The following is a 17,091-nucleotide window of genomic DNA, read 5'->3' as shown; positions in this document are numbered from 1 at the left end:
TGGCACCTGCATATGGGAATCCTAGCAAAGGCAACTGGCTTAAGAAAGTTACCCTGACTCCATGCATGTTAATGAGACTTCTCTTCGCATCTTTGCCTTCTGGATACCCCTTCAGTGGTCAAATTAGAAAATGTCTATATATTCACTTTCAGAAGTTACCTAATCAGAAGACAGAGCAGTCAACTCTGATGATCATAATAATTAGTAATAATAATAAAAACACTTTGGGGACTGAGTTATCAAACTAGTCATTAGTCAATACTATTAAGTCAATAAGCACCACGCTTAAAAAATTAAATTAAGGGTTAGAACATGTTAGTGTTCTATTAACAAAAATTCCCATGGAAACCAAACCAGAGTAGAATAATAAGAAGCTGGATATATATTCCACTTGCCTTTGATCCTTCTCTTTCTTTTAGGCCTAAGCTAATGGATGTGGTTGTGTTTGTCAAACAAGACACATGGTGCTAAATTAGCCCACTCAAGGAAAAATAAGGTACAAGTTTATCATTTCTAGTGCTCAAAATCATTTCTATGCCACTAAAACAGCAAGCCACCATAAATCTAAATATAAACTGACTGAGTATAAATGCAGATGCATGGACATTTAATAGCACACAACAGAGTGGCATGGTGTTTTTTGGCCTCTGTTTTCTTATAATATTGACATCCCCCCTGGCCTTTGTTAGAGGGACAGTTCTTACCTTGTTAATGGTCCCAGGTCTCCTGAGTCTTGGCTTCCAGCTTCACTGGGAGTGCTCACTGATTTCGAGGAGGGAGACATAGGGGTTGGGACTAAATAATGAAAATAACAGGTATCCCATGTTAAAAAATGCAGCGACTGCACTGGAGAAGAGCAGTGTCAGACAAATCAAAACAAATGGGCCCAAATTAAAGTGGTTGTATGGCCAGGAGAGATTAAGATGGGATAAGGAAAAAAAAAAAAAAAAAAAAAAGGAAAGAAAAGGAAGAAAGTCAAGTGAATTTTTCATATTTTGGAAATTAAAATTTGAAATGAATTTAGACAGAATTAACTTAGGGATTCTAAGGCCATGTCCACCTTAACAAAGTGAAATGGAGAATCAAAATAGCTATCCAGATATTTCAACTCAAATATCTCTCTAGGGTGACCTATCCAGATAATTTCAATTCTCCACTTTATTTTGTTAGTATAGATGTGACCTATTAAAAAAGTGGGTGTCTATAAAACTTTGAAACATTATGGAATAAGTAATTCTGAATAATTTTAAATCGTCAAAGAGAGAGAGGAAAGTCTGTTGTATGTCTACATTGGAGGGAAATCAATTCTCTGTGGAATATAAACTGCATTTACAATGCGAGACTAAATAACAGATAGAGAAAGGGTAAATGTTGAACCTGGTAATTTAAAAATCTTTTGCAGGGGCGCCTGGGTGGCGCAGTCGGTTAAGCGTCCGACTTCAGCCGGGTCACGATCTCGCGGTCCGGGAGTTCGAGCCCCGCGTCGGGCTCTGGGCTGATGGCTCAGAGCCTGGAGCCTGTTTCTGATTCTGTGTCTCCCTCTCTCTCTGCCCCTCCCCCGTTCATGCTCTGTCTCTCTCTGTCCCCAAAATAAATAAAATTGAAAAAAAAAAATTTAAAAAAAAAAAAAAAAAAAAAAATCTTTTGCAAAACAAAGGAAAATGCCAGGCGGCTTTATTTTTACATTTAATGAATAGTTTCATCCCATTGTATTGTTTACTGTGTTCGGAACTTGCTTCCCTTTGCCTGCGGCAGCGCTAGAAGGCACTGCCATGGGCACAAAAGTAAACAGTCATTCTAAAGACCGGAGAAATAAGTTCGAAGATTGAGGTCAATGCAAGCTGAAGATCTGACACAAGGATAAGAAAAGAAAAAAGGTACAGGAAATGTAAATGTATATATATTTTTTTCCTGTCCTTCAGGTACAAGCCAAACGTCCTTCAGATAGAAGCTGCACCAAATAGCCAAGATGGCTCCAGGCCAGACAAATTCAGGGGGTTCTCAATATCACACATGCCAGAGAAGCCATATGGGCAGAAAGAAACTTCAATACATAAGTGTAGATTCCCATTTGGTTTCAATCATGTGCAATTTCCTTTTATTTATTTAATAGAGTAAAGGGTTTAACTATTTTGTCCAAATCCTATAACACAATGGCAGATCTGTCATGAAACTAGGAATTTCGTGAGCTCCCATAATTAATTCACTGATTACCCTCTGTAGTAAGTCAGAGGGTAAGTTGGAGAGATGGATGAAAACTGAAAATGGGCACCACTCTCACCAAGTCCCCTGGCAGGAATGCAGGGATAGCTCAGAATTTGGCCATAGTGGTCATGGTTTAGAGATATTTAACTGTTTTGTTCTTAAAGTTTAATTGTTGGCTTTATTTAGAATAGAGGAAAATAGGACATACGACTATGGGGCTTAACCAGTGTTCACACTGCAACAGAATCTCAAAGGCTATTTTGGGGCAAAAACATAATGGATTACTGCAAAGTGTCTACGTTATGTCACAAGGCAACTAAGTATTAAGAAGTTTGTCAGCTCCTCAAAGAAGGTCCATCAGCCAAATATCCCAAAGGTTACATCTTCCATACCATAAAGAAGTTAAACGAAGTAACCAACATCTTGTAGGGGCTCCTTCTATAATTGTTAGACATATGATTTTACCTAATGCAAACTGAGGGTCAGTATAAAATACTTTTTCATGGTGTTTTAATTGTGTGTGTATATATTACATTATATCCAGTAACACTTAATAATTCATTAGCTTATTACATATTGCTTTTTCTTACTTATATTAATAAAATACTTGTCATTTTGTTGTACATGGGACAATTTTTATTCTTAGTTTAAGTAACTATTGAAATAAATAAAAATTTATTTTAATATAAAAGCCAATGGTGGGATTTAAAAAAACAAACCATTTTGAAATGAAGACTTGATATTGTATCTACTTATATGCATTATTTTTAAAGTCTTTTTTTTTTTTTTTTTTTTTTTACTATATTGTCTATCATGTAGTTTCACAGACACCCCAGGATTATCCTGAAATGTATGGAAAGCAAATGGATAAAGAGAAATAAAATAAATGATCACATGAGAGATACACAATGAAGTGACAGAATAAACACATCATGTAGAAGTTTACCTTCAACACAAATAAACCAAATAATTCAATATCCAAACCCTAGTCACAAAATGAGATTGTGGACAATTAACTACAAGTGAATGAGTTGGAGGAGGGGTGTTGCAATAAAAATGCCAATTAGCAGTGAAACCAAGATCTACAATAGACTTGAATAAATTTAAACTTGTTAAGTAGCTGTTAATTTGTCACTATTTTAAGTTTTCCTTCACATTTCCCACTGAGCTTTCTATTTTCATCATGGAATAATTCTATGCCTGTAGTGGTTATGAAATTCATAACCAGATTCACAGTATTTAGGTTGGCAGAGAAAGGCTGGGATTCAGTGATGGAAATGAAGAACAATTTAAGAAAAAAATTCCAAGATTTCTTGTGTTTACCATGTGGCAACTCGTTTAACAAGTATAAAATAATCTACTAGTACACAGTAGAGAAGGTTGACCATATAATCAGTCAATAAGCAGCAATCTGTCTTTCCATCTCCTTCCAGCCCCCTCAATTCCAAAAATAAATACAGCTGAACCATAAGCCACAGAATTTCTTCAAAAATAAAAATAAAAGAGACATAAAAGAATAGTAAACGCTGGACATGGTAAATCCCATGCAAGCCAAATTTAAGAAAACAGTGACACCATTTAGGTACCTAGAGGGGGCTCCGGTGATATACCAATGCTTTGCAAAAGAGCCTCTGTCTCTCTGCGTTTGCGATCCAGATCAGAGTCGTCCTGAACAGGTTCTTTCTTTTGCTGCATATCAGCCTAAAAAGAGTAGATGCCAGTAAGAAAATTAATAACAGAACTAAGTATATGCTTTTCCTGGCTTAAACTGAAAGTGGTAAATGAGTGGCAGTGAAGACCAAGCAAAAGCCATAAATAGATATAATCATGTGTATAAAAGATGAAAAAACACTGCAACTGCTCCACTTAATAATTACTAACCCCGTGCTTTCTCTTTTGTTTGAAGGGTTTTTTTCCCCTGCTTTTATCGCATGGTATGAAAGTTTCTCTCACTCAGTTTTGAAAGAAACCATCAGAGTTAAGTATTTCTGACTGGGATAATATGGATTATTATTTTTTTAATTGTTTGCCTTTTTCAACCCCATTGTCCCTTCTGGGAAGACATACTATCTATCAATTCTTGATGAGTGCGTGTTTATAATATTCACGCCCCATGTTGGAATTATGAAAACAAAGAATTACTGGGATCTGGCTAAAAAATAAAACTAGTTCTGAAATCTGTAACTGTAAAATACACTCTGTATCAGCAATCTAATTTTACCATGGTTTAAAATAAACCATGCTACAGTATTTATTGAGGCATGTGAGCAATATTGATATCTAAGTGTTGTTACTTAATTCTGATTTTCACAGGCTTCCATTAAATATATTAACTCAAGGGAGAAAATTATCTTGTAGAAAAATATAGAATAAAAAAATCATTCAGAAGAAATTTCCCAAATTCTGTCAAACAAACACAGGGCTTCATATAGACAGATCCTGTGTCTGGTTCGTGTTTTCTATAGGATAGGAACAACAAAATACAGGTTAAAGAAGGTCATTGGTGGGATTCTGGGCTAATTAAACATTCAGGTCTTTTCTTTTTCCTAACACAGTTAATTGCTTAAGACAAGGCATTTATCCCACATCTGAAACATGGTAACATCCTGCTTCATGATAAAGCTTTGAGAGTTTACAAAAGTGAAGCTATCTTAAGGTTGTCAAAAGCCAATTATCCAGTTACCAAACACACCCTTCTCCCCAGGGGCAAGTTGGGTACCCTAACAGGTATATTATCTGCTTCAAGGGTAGCCGGGTACATTTCAAAGCACCAAAGCATAATTTACATCGTGGCATCTGAAGCAGAAAAAGTCCATGCAACTTTTACTTCCAGATGATAACCTACACACTGATTATAAGCAAAATGCATCTCTGCACATAATGCTGGGCTCGACACTTTTGTTATTATTCATCTCAGGCTTAAAATGCTCTCATATTTGAAGTCTATCTGTCATTTGAGGAAAAACTGTCATTGTGGGGGTTGATGAAGGCTAATGAGAGCACTAGAGGCTTTCTGGCACCCTCACCTAGCCCAAAATTCTGAAATGACAGCTTAATCTCTATCCGTGAAGATAGCAAAGTTCATATTCTTTTCCAATTTTAACATTTAAACTTATTGAAGAAAGTTCCAAAGTGTATGCACACAACAGAGGCAAAGATAGAACTAAAATAGGAAGAAGGGCCTTACAGAGTGAGGATCTATAAACATTCACATATCAGAAAGTCAAAAAAAGGAAGGAGGAAATCAAACAAAAGGGAATTGCCATAGAAGTTACTGAAATACAAATGGAAAAACTAAGATAAGCAAAATCCATCTTAGGAAGCCAGTATGAAACAATATGATTTTACAGTGGAGAGTTTAGCCATCACTGGACTTTCAGCTTTACTGAGAGCAGATATGTGTTTATTTTGTTCACCACTATATCCTCACAGTAAAGCTGAGAGGTTAAGTGTCTGACTTGAGCTCCAGTCATTAGCTCTCAGTTCAAGAGTTTGAGCCTCATGTCAGGCTCTGTGCTGACAGCTCAGAGCCTGGAGCCTGCTTCGGATTCTGTGTCTCCCTCGCTGCCCCTACCCCACTCGTGTTCTGTCTGTCTCTCTCTCTCTCAAAATTTAACATTAAAATTTTTTTAATGTATTGAATAAATGAACAATTACCTCCCTTTGGTAATTGTTATTCTATAACTATAGAATCTCAGAATTCTACATCCTTCTGCCAACTGCACTCTGTTCAGCAAGCGCCTTTACAACAGCACTGTTAGGAGTCCTCTAAACTTTCAGTGACCCAGTGTTCATAACAGAGTCATTGCTATATCCTAGCAACAAAAAGAGTCATTAACCTTTCCTCATTCTTTTAACAAAAACGTAGTGAAGGACAACAGAGTGTCAACGGTAATGAGACAAAGAGGTTCTAATGGAGCTTAAATAGAGCGAACCGAAGAAGATCTGCCTAATCCTTTCCTTTCCAATAAACTTAGAGTATATTATCTAAAACTTTCTGTCATGTATGTCCTATGCAGAAAGGCACAGAATTTTTTTTTAATTTATTCTTTAAGCATTAAACATTTAAGAAACACACTAGAGGGCATGTCACACATCAGCACGCATAACCATACACTGTGCAAAAACAGCACACCTGAACTCCTCCTCCAAAATTTCATTCCTTTTCATACAGGTGCCTCTACAACTCATTCTCTGCCTTCCACCTTCTTTAATTCTTAAGGAAGAAGGCAATATAATGACATATATTAGTAAGGACAAATGTCCATCTAGATGTAACAAAAGCTTAAGAAAGCTATCACCACTCAAAGGTGACAAGGAAAATGCAAACTTAGGTAACTGGGGCTTATTAGAAATAAAGGCAATTCCTATCTGTTACCAATTAGCACCTTAAACTAAACAGAGTGATACTACATCCAAGGCAGTTAGTTATACCAAGTGCTCTAGTCACGAAACTTTTGATTTTCTCCATGTAATTACTGTAGAGTCCTAATATATTTTAATGACTCAATAGGAGTGATTTCACCGTGCTAGCAATTAAAAAATGTGCTAGGTGTCTTTCCCAGAAAACGCTATTTCTGTTTGCAAAGAGTAATCACAGCTGAGACCCAGGGAGGAAAATCAAAGAAAGCAAATTTGTCAGCTGAGAACTGTCAGTCACTTTTTCAAAGACAGCTCCATAGTTATTAGAGGAACAAGTGAGGACAGGCCAGGAAACCTCTGTCCGTCCTACCTTACAGCAATCCAGCAGAAGGCCAAGGACAGGACGAAACTTCAGGGTGGCCCCATTAAGGACACCTCATTGCATTAAAGCCAATTTTTCATGAAGTTGGGACTGAATCTGAAATGGTGGCCACTATATTTATTTTGAAATCAGATTTCATCCATAATACCACAACCAAGAAAACAGTTGACATCCAAAGAAGCACAGAGTGGTAATTTTATACATGTATAGCTTTCTGGGTTCTGTGGAGATAATCAACCTAGGTGGTCCTAACTCACACCAGTTTTCAGTCCTGGTAAAAAAATAGTCACTCAGATTGGCATTAAGAAGCATTTTGTTTCCTTTTTATTCTAAATTTGTGTCATTTAAAATATAAGCTTAAATAAAGTTAAAAATCAAGCCTATAAGTTAAGGCTATTGCTAACACTCTACAAACACCACAAAAACTAGAAAATCTTAAAACTCAGGAGTCAATGACAGTTGACTGGGGCATCCCATAGACTCAAGATCAGAATTTCCAAGGATATTTGCAGGAAAGAATTCCAGATGTTTGGAAAAGGTGTCTATGACCAGCATCTCAGACTAGTGCTAACTAGTTGCTGTGTTCACTCATGCACTCAATCATTCTTTGTTTAACCCTTTATTGAAGTCCTGGTAGGTGGCAGGATCTGTGCTAGACATTCACTTGAAAAACACCAGCCCTGTCCTCAAAAGCCTGCCCTCTCTTAGGAGAGAAAGACGAGTGAAGATGCAAACATACTGCTTTGTGCTAACTGGTTTGATGAGGTCAAGGATAGGGGCTGGACTAACTAGTCATGGCGGGAGAAAGGTATAAGAGAAGCTTTTCTGGAGGAAGTGACGTTTGAGGTGAGAACTGAAAGACAGGTAGTTAACAGTCAGGAGAAGAACAATAGAGAGAAGTAGGGGAATGGTACAAGCAGTAAGTAAATATTCACAAACTCCCTGTCAAGAGAGAGTGTGGCCCATACGGGATATGTAAGTAGCTGAGACTGGCCAGAATGTGGATTTAAGGAGAAAGAAGATGGGGGAGAAAAGAAAGTGCTGTCTTGTCCATCCAGGATCTGATGACCACTCTAAGTTGGAGAAGGGGTAGTAAAAGAATGACCCCAGGTTTCTGTTTAGGGCCACGGGCTGGAAGAGGGGATCCTTCCTGAGACTGGAGATAAGGGCGGCTACCCTTAAGGCTTTGACTTCTGGGGCCCAGTATCCTCATTTGAAAATTCCAGGTTTCTTGCAGCTACAAAATGCTATAATTCCAGGAAACTGGAAGACTTGAATTATAAGATCCGTCCAATAACAGTATTTTTGGAAAACGGCCTCATCAGCAGGATCCTGACAAATGTATGTAGCCAACTGTACGGGGTTGCATTCTCCTATTCTGGTTGCCAATCTCAGGAGCAGAATAACCATTGCTTCTTACTGACCAGTTCCTCTGTGCCTTATGTTCTCCTTACATCCTCATAGAACTCTGTGAGGTAGGCACCAATATTTTCCCCATTTTACACAAGGGAGAACAAGGTCAGAAGGGTCTCATACTCACTCAAGGCCATTCTGTGAAGGGCAGAGACAGGTTTCCCAGCCACATCACCTCAAAAGCCTCGGGGCAAAATCACTGAATTTTCCCGCCTCTGTCTTACGGCAAAGTCTGCTCAGACAAACCAACTCATCACAGTCTACAAAAGTTACTCTGACCCAATTAAGGAAAGATCTTTTGCAGGGGGAAATGGGTTGCTGAGGAACAAGACAGGCTTTAAGGATGGTGTCATCCAATGAATCGCAAAGTCTGGCCCCGGTCGGACCTTTCGAATCAAAACCTTTGAGATGGAGAGTGAGGGCTCTGTACTGCCACGGGAGCCCATGGAGCAAGGTCAGGATATGACAGGCTTAACCCTGTGGAAACAAGGAAACTAAGACCGTTGCTTTAATTCCAGGCCCAGAAAATACAGAGCCCAGGTGTACCACACTCCCCACCACCTGCCACTGGCTACCTCCTAGGGCTCCATCTGCTGTGTAACGGGCCAAATCTCCATTGGGCAAAGCTGCCGGGTACAGAAACAGAAAGGGTGGCCCGTTTCGATCAGCCTTGTTTGCCTGCAATTCCCCGCGCCACCCCCCCCCCCCTTGGGTGAAGTGACAAAGACGAGGCAGACAGCATAATTTGGAACCGGATTTCCCATACCACATCACATTTTGTAGTAATTCTATGAAATTCAAGTTGGATGTTAGAACGTCAGTTTAAAAGGAAACTGGTTATTAGTAAAGAATAACAGGTGCTATAAAACTATAGTAAGTGTTGACATTTGAAGGAAAGGAAGCATAATAACCTAATGCCTTTTTTGGCTTTGCCTGGAAATGAATAGCCATTCCTTGTCAATTCTCACCTCTACTTCACTCAAAGACTGCATACATAATAGCAAAGATCACCAAGAGAAAAACATTATGTGCACTGTCAAGGACAAATAAGACCCTGGCATCAATCAAAGTGTAATGGAACGGGAGAGATGTGAGATGGCAGGAGGCTAAAACACAATTGCAATTATGTTTTACTTTGTTGGGAAATAATTGTTACAAATTTGTTACCTTGGTTTCCCACCCTTATAGTATGAAACAGAGCCTATCTAGATTGTAAGGCATCAAAAGACATTTTCTTTTCCTTACAGAACGACTCCAAGTATGGGACAGCTCTGGTTTCTAAACACACGAGTATATCACACATAAAGTTTCCTTCTCAGAAAACTATTCCAAACCACCTTTGGCGTCTGGTTTCTGTACAAGATGTGGGCTATTTCTACATGACCGCAACAAATTGGAGAATTAAAAATAAATTATTTGTTGGATTCAGCTAGGAGAAGAAAACATGACATGACAGCAACACACTGAACCGGGAATCCAGAGCCCTGGATTCTGGGTGTGGCAGACAGAAAGTGATATTTCATCTCTGGGTTTCTGCTGCTTTGTGGGCATAACGAGGGGTGTCAGTAGAAAGCCTCTAAAATCTCTTCTAGTTTCAAAATGTCATAATTCTGTGTCCATGGAGCAGAGTCTACTACCATACTACCTACCCTCTCCCCAAGAGGGGGGCATACTGCTTTCCCTCTATCAGACCTAGGATCCTTGTTTATGCTGAAAAACACACATCCCTTAGGAAACCATGGAGATCCATTGGCATCATTTTTCTATTGTTCTCCTAAAATGTTCTGGCTAGTAGTTTGTGTGTGTGTGTGTGTGTGTGTGTGTGTGTGTGTGTGTGTGTGTTAATGTTTGTTTATTTTTGAGAGAAAGAGCTTGCAAGCAGGGGAGGGGCAGAGAGAGAGGGACACAGAGGATCCAAAGCAGGCTCCGCACTGTCAGCACAGAGCCTAGTGCGAGGCTCGAACTCACGAACTGTGTGATCATGACCAGAGCTGAAGTCAGACATTCAACCAACTGAGCCAGCCAGGCACCCCAGGCTAGTAGTTTTGAAAATTTTTTTTCTTAAAACTAACACATATTGGGGCTCCTGGGTTGTTCAGTCGGTTGAGTGTCTGACCCTTGATTTTGGCTCAATTCATGATCCCACGGCCTGTGGGATCAAGACCCTCATCAGGCTCCATGTTGAGCATGGAGCCTGCTTAAGATTCTTTCTCTTGGGGTGCCTGGGTGTCTCAGTGAGTTGGGCATCCGACTTTGGCTCCGGTCATGATCTCTCAGTTCATGAGTTTGAGCCCTGCATCGGGCTCTGTGCTGACAGCTCAGAGATACTTTTTAAGAGCCCTAACACATATTAAACACCTACCAGAGCCTGGGTACTACCAAGTGCTTTACAAGATTAACTCTTTTAATTCTCACAACCCCACAAAAAATATATATTAGTATTCCTATTTTAAGGATAGGAAACCAAGATACAGAAAGGTTAAGAAATTTCTAACAATAGAGATTTCACGGACCACTTTCAGGGTGCTATTCAAGTCTAAGGTGAACCTGGGGCTTGGAGACCTCTGGACCATAGGTGGTGCTTGGCCAGGACACAGCAGGTGACAATGATCTCGTTACTCTGCGTATGCAGATACCCACTCATTTTATTCAGAGATCCTAGAAGGATTCTTCTAGAGCATCCTCTTAATCATTTGACCAGTCCCTTAGAATCAAGTGATTTTCCTTTTTCCCTGCAACACCCCAATACCCAGTATTTACCTCTTTCTTTTTCCTCTCTTCTTCCTTCCGTTTCTTCTCTTCTCTTATCTGTGCTAAGCGCTGTTTTTTGCGCTCTAGCTCAGCTTTTAAGTCACTTTTGTCAGACATGTTGGTTTCCTTGGAGGAAAAGAAAAAAATGTGAATATATAAAAATAACCTTTCTGTATTATCATTGCAAAAATCATTCAAAAGCTTGAAAATGTGACTTTTTGACCAGAACAGGTTGTATTATGTAGCCTATGTCGAAGAATCAAAGAAACAAATGAAGTTAGATCTGGTCTCATGCTATGTAAATACCTTCCTTTTTATGTATTCATAAATATTTGAAGAAATACAATGGTATAATCTGTTCTGGTCTGAAGAATAATAGCAACTTCAGAATAAGCAAGACACTTTCTGTGCAAGTTTCTTAACAAATAAACAATAAATAAATAAATAAATAAATAAATAAATAAATAAATAAGAGAATCAAAAAAGAACTTGCACCATGACTTCCAATTTAGACGATAATGCACCAATTCATCCCCACACTGAGAAAAGAACATAGGCTGTCATAAACCCTTAGAGATGTGCCCTGCTCAAATTTCTATGGACTCAGTAAACATTCCTCCACTGAGCCTGGGCACATAGATTTCATTTTGCTTAGCATTATATGCATCAAGGAAGACAGCCGCTAAAGACCTAACATGTTAATCTTCTTTTTCTGTAAAACTCCTCCCAAACTGTCACAATTAATTTTGTCTCCAGTACAATCCTATCTCTATAAAATGTTCATCTGCATACTGAACGCAATAGTGCTTATCCTGGCACTTTCCCTTTCCAAAGCAAAAGATGTCTATGAACACATGAAATAGTAGGTAACACCATGGCAAGTTCTTGGGAAAATTTATCTGAATTAAATTTAATATCTACGTTAGTGGGGATGGTGATGCCAATGGTGATGATGCCAGAAATATTTGCAAATACAATGAGTTCAGAGAATACTGTCACCAGTTACCAATGATTAAATTTGCCTGTTTCATGCTCTCAATTGGAAACTAAGAAAATGGAAACACTGAGAAATGAAGAACCCCCCTCTGACCCAAATTCCAAAAATAAAGCAAAAAAACAAAAAAAATCCAAAATGTCATGAATATTAATTTACATATTATTTATATGCAGCTATGATGAATATATAATGAATCCCTAAGTAGATGACAGAGGAATGAAAGGCAAAAAAGAAGCAAAGAATACAAAAGAATGAAATATCCTCAAACTTCCTGTCACTGCCTTTAGAAGGTAATCAAAAAGCTGCAGTTACCCTAAGACACACTTCCCCAAAAATACTCATAGTTGGAAAATGCACTTTACTGTACATATTCCTTCTGGTTCATGGTGTAATGGCAAAGAATTGTGAAATAATAGCAATAATAATCACAATAATTAATCTTTGTAATCAACTCATGAACACACCCTATCTTCATTTCTCAACAAATATCATCGAATAATTAATCTTTGCCAGGCATGGTCTAAGGCATCAGAGTACAAAGATGAGGAAAATCAGATTCTCCCCTTCAAAGAGTACATAACTGCACTTTGTAGGCATGTGGGATGGCTGGAGATGTTCTCTGAGATACTGGCCTGTGGGTTTCTGAGTGCCAAACATTTATTTGTTATCACATTTAATCATAACAATCCAAGGAGACCAGTGTTGTTATTAATACCTTGCTTGCATTTCAGATAATGGAGGCTCAGCAAGACCTAAGAACACATAGTCAGTACATGGCAGCAGCTAAATTCAAGCGTGCCCATGCTCTGAACTACTCCACTCTGCTGATTCCAACGTACAAGTTAAGCAGAATGCAGAGCAAAAGAATAATTAAGATCTACTAAAATGAGCAAGCATATGCTTTGAGGAGGAGAGGAAATGTAAGGTGGATATCAAATGAGGTCAGAAACTAGCAAAGAAGGGAAGATACCGATATGCAAAGACCTATAGAATGGGAACCAGCACGCTAAGAGATGTGGATGAATCCAAGCCAAGAAATATAAACTTTAGTTGGTAAGAATGTATTTGTGGTGGCAACAGGTAAAGCCTTTGGAAAACAGAAGAGTTCCATTTGGTATAATGAGAGATGGGAAATCACAGCAGCTTTTTGAAGGGGAAAGTGACCAAGTAAAAATGGAATCTGCTTAAGCCTACTCTTGTCCCTGCCTGGAAAACAGATAGGAGCAGAAACTAGAAATCAAGCAAGCTGCCTAGAGGTTGGTGATCTACCTGGATCGATTGCACCTGCATGAGGATGGTGGGTGGATGTAGAGACCGAATGTAAGGAATGTGGGCAGATGAAAGCATGCTAAGAAGGAAGAAGTAACTCTTGATAGCCTTTAGATATGGAAGCAAAAGAGAAAGACTCAGACACAATTCAACTTTGAGAAAGCAAGGAGGATAGCAGCGAAGCTGGAAAGAGAAGGCAGGAAAGAAATAATGAAAAAACTTGTAGTATGTTGTGATTTGGGTGTCAATGGGATTTCTGGGCAGAAAGAATGCATAGATACTATAGATGGGATGAGAAGCTGGATGGGGACCGGAGCTGTGGAACAGAATTCTGAGTCATCCACCTACGAAGTTTAAAGCTGAATCACAAATTCAAAGTCCTACAGGAGCCAGGCAGATAACATGAGGACACAAAGCAGTGACTAAGACCAGGCAGAGAGGAAATAACCTGCCTGAAGAAGAAAGCTCTATCCAGCTCCATGGTTGACATGGAAAAATATGAATCAAAGCAGTTAGATCTTCTGATTTCTTTTTAAGAGAAACCATGGAACTGACAAAACTCAGGTTTATCACTAAAATATCATTTGCCAATAATTTTCAACACCAGTGGGCAAAATTCCTGGCAGGAGAAAATATGACCCTAATTACAGAAGCCATCTGTGAAATTACATATACTCTTCCTTCTCCCATAGGGACCAATCAGATTTATGTTTTTGACATTTTTTGGCCATCAGAAATGAAATGTCCAATCAAAAAGATCACTATTAAAGCAATAATTGTGTCATTCTGAACACAGCCAGTGGAAACTACTTAGAATTTTCCCCCACACATTTCCCCAGTTGCAATTGGACTTCTTCTAGTCCACCGAAAGGGCCTGCCACAAATTCAGCTACATACTATGGTCATTAAGGAGCAAACTATGTAATAAGAACATCCTATATTTGTTGTGATTTTCTGGTTGACCATAATTCATGAGCAGGAAGTAAGGTGTATATTTAGTACATTTCTGCAAAAAGCAAAGTTCTTCTTACAACTGATAAACATGTCTGACCATGCTGGTAATTTAAGTTGGTGTTACCAGCCGCACAGCCAATATTTTTAAAATAAACAACAAAAATGCCAACTGAACTTTTAAAAAGTATTAGGTAGTGATGTTTCAAGTAACACACTTTTTAAAGGTCGTAGAGACACAATGGCAAAAGATAGCTATAGAGTATCTTCCACTTACTGACTTTTTGGATCTACTCCAAAATAGACATTTTGCACCAACACCAAGTAGAATAAGAAATCTCAAGAGAACACCTCATAAAGGGTTTGGGAAGTACACATTAGAGTAAATGAATGGCCCTTTACACACAGTAAAAAGGCTGCAATCGTGGCACTAAATGCAGTGTCAGCACTAAACTCCCCAGGCTTTCCCGGGGGGCTTGCCACTCCGACTCACTAAATCTCCCTGCACATCAAGCAAAGCAAATTGAGGAGCAAAGCATGGGGGACATGAGTTATAGAGCTTCCTGTGGCTAATGTAGGTCATTGCAAAGGCAATTCTGATGCTCTCAGTTTAAGAAAATAAGAGTCAGAGCTACCTGCTGCTAATTATTGCTCACCTACTTCACACACACACACACACACACACACACACACACACACACACACAAAGCTGGTCTCTTTCATTTAAAAATTAAAAAAGGGGTCAGGAGAGAAATCACACCCACCTCTGGGTGTAAGTCTGTTCATCAACCTACTCTGCCACCAACCAGCCAACTACAGTTTACCTCTCCCCTGTCTTAGGAACAATTACAGCTCAGCCTCACCCACTCCATCCATTCCAGGGTCAGATGATGTATTTTTATGATGCCTGCTCAGCTCTCCTCAGAGCAGAGTCCCATATTCCAAATTTGTTTTCTGTTGGTGACATTCCTCTTACCCACACTCTCTTACAACCTACCTTCACTTACCCAACTCTCACTTTTTACCTCCTCCCACCCCTGCATCTTAGCTCACGCTCTCCTACAAATTCTCCAGATTTACTACTGCTGAATACAACCCCACTTCATCTCTTTTCTTTCTTTTCTTGTCCCCCAAGTTACCCACCCCTCAACAAGAGATATCCAAAAGTTCAAATCAGCTACTCCATGTCCTCTGGGCTCCATACACTAATCCCCAACACTTATTATTATTTTGTTTTCAAATTTTAATTCTCTACTTCTGATTCCCCCCCTTTTTTAAAAAGCAGAACATTATTATATTTCAACACACAACTTCTGTACAACCAAAATTAAAACATCACAGTAAGATGTTGGAGACAAAACACGGCATTTCATTTACAATGCATGGCGAATGGTTAACATTCCTTAGTCATAAATAATCTCTTACAAACCAGTAACAAAGGCACTAATATTCCAAGGGAAATGAAAAAAAAAACACAGAGGAAAATGAAATAACAAATGACTATTAAGGTTTAAGGACATATGAAGATAATTGAACTGAACAATAACAGAATAAAAGCAACTTCTTTGTAGTATCACATTGACCAAGATTAAAACATTGACATCTAATGTTTGCACAGTTTTAGAAAACAAAACAAAAAAAAAAAAACACTGGGAGACAAGATTGATGAGGACAGTCTATACAATTGGGGGGAAATCTCTACTTTTGACTCAAAATATAAATTTTGGATATGATTAATTCCAATGAAGTGGATATACTAGGACTATTTCAACAAATTATTTGGAGAAATTCAAAATAATTTACATATAAGCATGTTCACTGCACAGAAAATTTGTAGCTAATGGATTTGTCTTTTTATCCCTGGTTCAACCTTTATTCCCTTGCTCCACTATAACTCATCTCCACCCATCCTCCCAAATGTCTCAGTTCTCATAACTTTTGCTTCAGTCCATCTCTGATCCCAGTAAAAGGCCATTTAATCTCAGTTAAATGAATCAATATAAGAAAAGAACTTAGAATCATGCCTAACAAATATTAAACACCCAAGAAAATTGTTTTTCCTCTTCCTCCTCTTCATTCTCTACTTCTTCCTTTCCTTCTCTTCCCCTTTTTATATTATTATTACTATAATCATCATCATTATTATTATCATTACTATTACTATTACTGTTTTCTACCATGCCAACCCTTTCCCCCATCACTAAGTCCACCTTAATTCAATAACCAAAGTCATCATTCAACGTTCACTGCAATCATTTAAAAAATATTACAGTGAGAAATAATTAAAGGTATATAGCATGTTACTGATTTAGTAGCAATATTATCAGAGTAAGAAAACCCAATCTGTGATCCAAGAGAGTCTAAGGCACTTCAGAGCAAATAGAAGGAGCTTCTCAATCTAATGGATTATAAAATGGAAGTTATGTGGTTAAAGAGATGTTACTCAAATAAAAATATTGTAAAAAATTAAATGCAGTCATTTAATTTAGTAATAGTAAAATTCTTCTCAATTTTTCAGTTGAACACAGGAATTACATATCAAGCTGTCCCAAGTAGACATCCTCCCGTATCTCACCTACTTCCGCCCAGAGGACGGAGAGGCACATGGAGAAATGGTTTCTTCTCTAACGAAGAAGTTAGTTGCAGGGAGGGTTAATCCTGCCATTCCATTATAGAAATGGCTCATGATCCTAAGTCTCAATGGAGGAAGAAATGGGGAGAGAAAAGAAGGAGGAAAATGTATGAGAGAAAAACATGGACA

At 38.5% G+C, this 17,091-nt stretch overlaps 1 protein-coding gene across 3 annotated transcripts in view; it reads right to left on the bottom strand.

Moving 5' to 3' along the window:
- DYNC1I1 (dynein cytoplasmic 1 intermediate chain 1) overlaps nucleotides 1-17,091 on the bottom strand; it is a 313,654-nt gene that overhangs the window by 271,335 nt on the left and 25,228 nt on the right. For all 3 annotated transcript variants that reach the window (XM_047847119.1, XM_047847137.1, XM_047847127.1), the window contains exons 2-4: nucleotides 11,123-11,239; nucleotides 3,792-3,906; nucleotides 705-795 (exon numbers count right to left, since the gene is read on the bottom strand). In XM_047847119.1, the coding sequence (XP_047703075.1) occupies nucleotides 705-795; nucleotides 3,792-3,906; nucleotides 11,123-11,230 (314 nt within the window). In that variant the 5' untranslated portion in view covers nucleotides 11,231-11,239. The remainder of the gene's footprint in view (nucleotides 1-704; nucleotides 796-3,791; nucleotides 3,907-11,122; nucleotides 11,240-17,091) is intronic.

Source organism: Prionailurus viverrinus, chromosome A2, assembly GCF_022837055.1.
Source record: "Prionailurus viverrinus isolate Anna chromosome A2, UM_Priviv_1.0, whole genome shotgun sequence".
In the NCBI taxonomy this organism is placed as follows: domain Eukaryota; kingdom Metazoa; phylum Chordata; class Mammalia; order Carnivora; family Felidae; genus Prionailurus; species Prionailurus viverrinus.
The sequence above is the reverse complement of the archived record's forward strand: the minus strand, read 5'-3'. Positions and strand labels throughout refer to the sequence as shown.